Source organism: Populus euphratica, unplaced genomic scaffold (assembly GCF_000495115.2).
Source record: "Populus euphratica unplaced genomic scaffold, PopEup_1.0 scaffold4024.1, whole genome shotgun sequence".
NCBI classification, from domain to species: Eukaryota; Viridiplantae; Streptophyta; class Magnoliopsida; order Malpighiales; family Salicaceae; genus Populus; species Populus euphratica.
Genome location: NW_011503830.1, coordinates 14 through 2846, shown reverse-complemented (window position 1 = coordinate 2846; position 2833 = coordinate 14). Strand labels below are relative to the sequence as shown.

General features: G+C 37.8%; 1 protein-coding gene across 1 annotated transcript; it reads right to left on the bottom strand.

The window, feature by feature from the left end:
• Nucleotides 1-449: 449 nt before the first annotated feature.
• LOC105119928 (expansin-A20-like) lies at nt 450-2361 on the bottom strand. Its single transcript, XM_011018121.1, has 3 exons — nt 1604-2361; nt 1151-1469; nt 450-1047 (listed from the first exon to the last, which is right to left on the bottom strand). The coding sequence occupies exons 1-3, from the start codon at nt 1749-1751 to the stop codon at nt 744-746; spliced, it is 771 nt and encodes a 256-aa protein (XP_011016423.1). The 5' UTR covers nt 1752-2361; the 3' UTR covers nt 450-743.
• Nucleotides 2362-2833: the final 472 nt, after the last annotated feature.

Below are 2833 nucleotides of genomic sequence, written 5' to 3'. Positions count from 1 at the left end.
TAGCTGTTATAATTACTTTTATTAAAATAAAAAACCCATTTTACACGCTGGAAATGTAAAGAGCAACGACTGTGTAGACAATTGTATTTCAATTGTCTCCCAAATGAATTAAAGTAAGAAATGTTTTATCCTGGTAGCTCATGTGACTGGAAAGGTTCAGCAATTTGTTCTAGACCTGGTAGCTGTGTCATCTCTACAACAACATAAATTCACTTCTTTGGTTGTGCTTTACTTACCTCAGTTTTCAATATTGAGCCTCTGTAATTTGGACATCAAATGAGTGTCTCTCTTTGTTTTCCCCTGCATTACATACTAGCATTTGCATTTGATGAGAAAGCTTCCATCATTGATGATTTCCACAGCTGTGCTTAATTTATAATCATTCTTGTAGAATCAAAGTGAATCATCTCAAAGTACAGCCTAGTTCATGAAGCAAGGATTGCCTGGTAAAAAACTCACGGTAAGAAATACATATCTTAAACTTTTCTCTTGTCTTTTGAAGTGAATATAAACTTTAAACATTTCAGTAGTTACACATTTCAAGAGCAGTTAACTTTCTACTCTGAAAAGCACGTAACGAGACAAAACTGGGACCTTGCACTCCTTTTTTCCCCAACTTTCTTTTACAACTTTCTTACCTTCTTTTGACCAAGAACCAACTTCATCACATAGCAGGAGAATTTTAGTCATTCTAAGCAAAAGAGAAGTGTGAACCTTTGCCTCGAGCCTAAAAGCCTCTCACACTAGAATTGTTTGCCTTCAAATGTCTGACCGAATTGCCAGTTTGCTGGTGCAACATTGTAAGATGTGAGTGTTTTTCTGCTGCTGGTTGTAACCTCGAAAGATAGAGGTTGTCCAATAAGGTTGACATTAGATTGCCAGTTTTGTCCCCAGTTTCTTGCCATAGGTATCCAAGCTGTTTTCGAACCCTTCACTTTCACAGCAATCACCTCGCCATCCAACCCCACATTAGAGATCAGGACTTGATAGAAGTGAAAATTTCCACTCACTGTGAATCTCAGTCCACCCCTTCTTACACCCTTCACCCTACACAAAATTAGCATAATTAACGTTTGCTCATCGCTAAGGTACTAGAAAATAGAGAAGCCTATACTCATTTAGCAAGTAATTGCGAATTGATTAGTGATACCTTCTGTGTTGAACTGGCACAATATCAGCTTTTCTCTCTGCGATTTCAGTAAATGCTGCCTCTGACATCTCAAAATGTTCTTTCGGGAAATTACACCAGCCACCATAATCCGCCGAAAGCCCGTAATTGGGAGGGCAGAAATCTGTTGCAGTGAGAATGACTGAGGGGCTACCCTGCAGGCACCATAAGATGTGGTCGACACATCTGACCTCGAAGCAAGCCCCACAGGTACTCCCTCTGTTGAACAGCATGCTACTTAGTCCAGCACTGTACTTTCCATAGGTGGCCTTGTGAAGGTCCGCATACCCACAAGCACCTTCTGCAACATTAAACAATGGCAGTGTAATCTTTACAATCCAAACTGGAACTTTTTTTGGTGGAATATGAAACACCATTACGAGTTGAAGAAACAGAATGTTTCACCCTTACTAGGACCAGTTGGTAGAGAATTACCTACAACGATGGATCCATTTGTTTCCTTAACGTATGTTGCAGTGGCAGACTTCCATTCCTCATCATCAGCGGTGATCTTCCATGTCTGGTGTATAATCAAGTAGAGAAGCATGGCTTTTAGAGCACCCATTTGATAAGCAACGACCATGAGAATTCTGATTTGTACTTGATGAGATTCTTCTCTTCTCTGTGAAATTATGGTCTCGAGTGAAGAGAAAGACCACCCTTTTCTTTGGGAAATGACCCGAATCTCCTTGCTGAAATGAAGCTAGCTTTGTTGGTCAGATGGCCACCCCTTAGACGAAACTGTGAAATTTTGACAAATAGGCTCTCTTTGGAAGACCGTAGTCCAAAATGTAGGGACGTGCAGCAAACCCGAGAGGAAGGGTAGCTTTGGTCTATCATGGACAAAAGCAATGCCTTCTTTTCTTTGATTTTTTCAAGCTGGGAATGTAAACCCAAAAAAGGGTTTAGGGATTGTGTATGGAGGTTGCATGGTTTGTTGTTGTGGCAGACACGGAGAGCGGAAAGTCTTTGGCCCTGTTTCTACTTGCCTGCACACATTTGTTGTTATTTACATAATTTGGCTCGTCTTTTGAGAAGAAACCAAGCGGGAACCCCATGGCCATATGGAAGAGAAAGCGTGATTGACTCATTGGAAGCTTGATGAGTATATTTGGAGTTGATTGGCTTCTATGAAATGAAGCAAGATGTCTGGTGAAATTTATGACCACGCGGTTGCCTCTGCTGTGCTTGCAGCCTGCGGTGATTGCAGCCTGCTCATAAAGAAATTGTGTGCTCGAACGGTTGGCTTGGGCATTCGCGCTAGTGTGCTTTGCTGTAGGAATTCTTGTAAATAATGAAAATAATAAATATTATTTTGAAAGTTTTTTTTATTTGTATTTATATAATAAATTTTAATATGAAATAATAGCTAATAAAAAAATAATGGTTCGTGTATGTTGAGCTAAAAGAAAAATCTTTAATTGCTCTTGTACTCGAAATAATATCAATATTTTTGGCACATCTTTTTTTTCTGAAATTATAATTTTATAAATACTTGAAATTAATTTTTTAATAGTCATAAAATCATAACAACTTTTTTATTTTAAAATATTTTTATTATTTACAATTCTTTAATTTTTTAATAATTTTTTAATTTTCTAATTTATTTTCTGTTTAGTTGTTATATGTTAGCAATCTTTCTCTCTCTCTATGTATATATAATGT

Coding starts and splice junctions, on each gene's coding strand:
- LOC105119928 (XM_011018121.1), bottom strand. CDS start 1,751: ATGGTCGTTGCTTATCAAATGGGTGCTCTAAAAGCCATGCTTCTCTAC. Junction 1,470..1,603: donor AAATGGATCCATCGTTGTAG/GTAATTCTCTAC, acceptor TTAATGTTGCAG/AAGGTGCTTGTGGGTATGCG. Junction 1,048..1,150: donor GTGCCAGTTCAACACAGAAG/GTATCACTAATC, acceptor AATTTTGTGTAG/GGTGAAGGGTGTAAGAAGGG.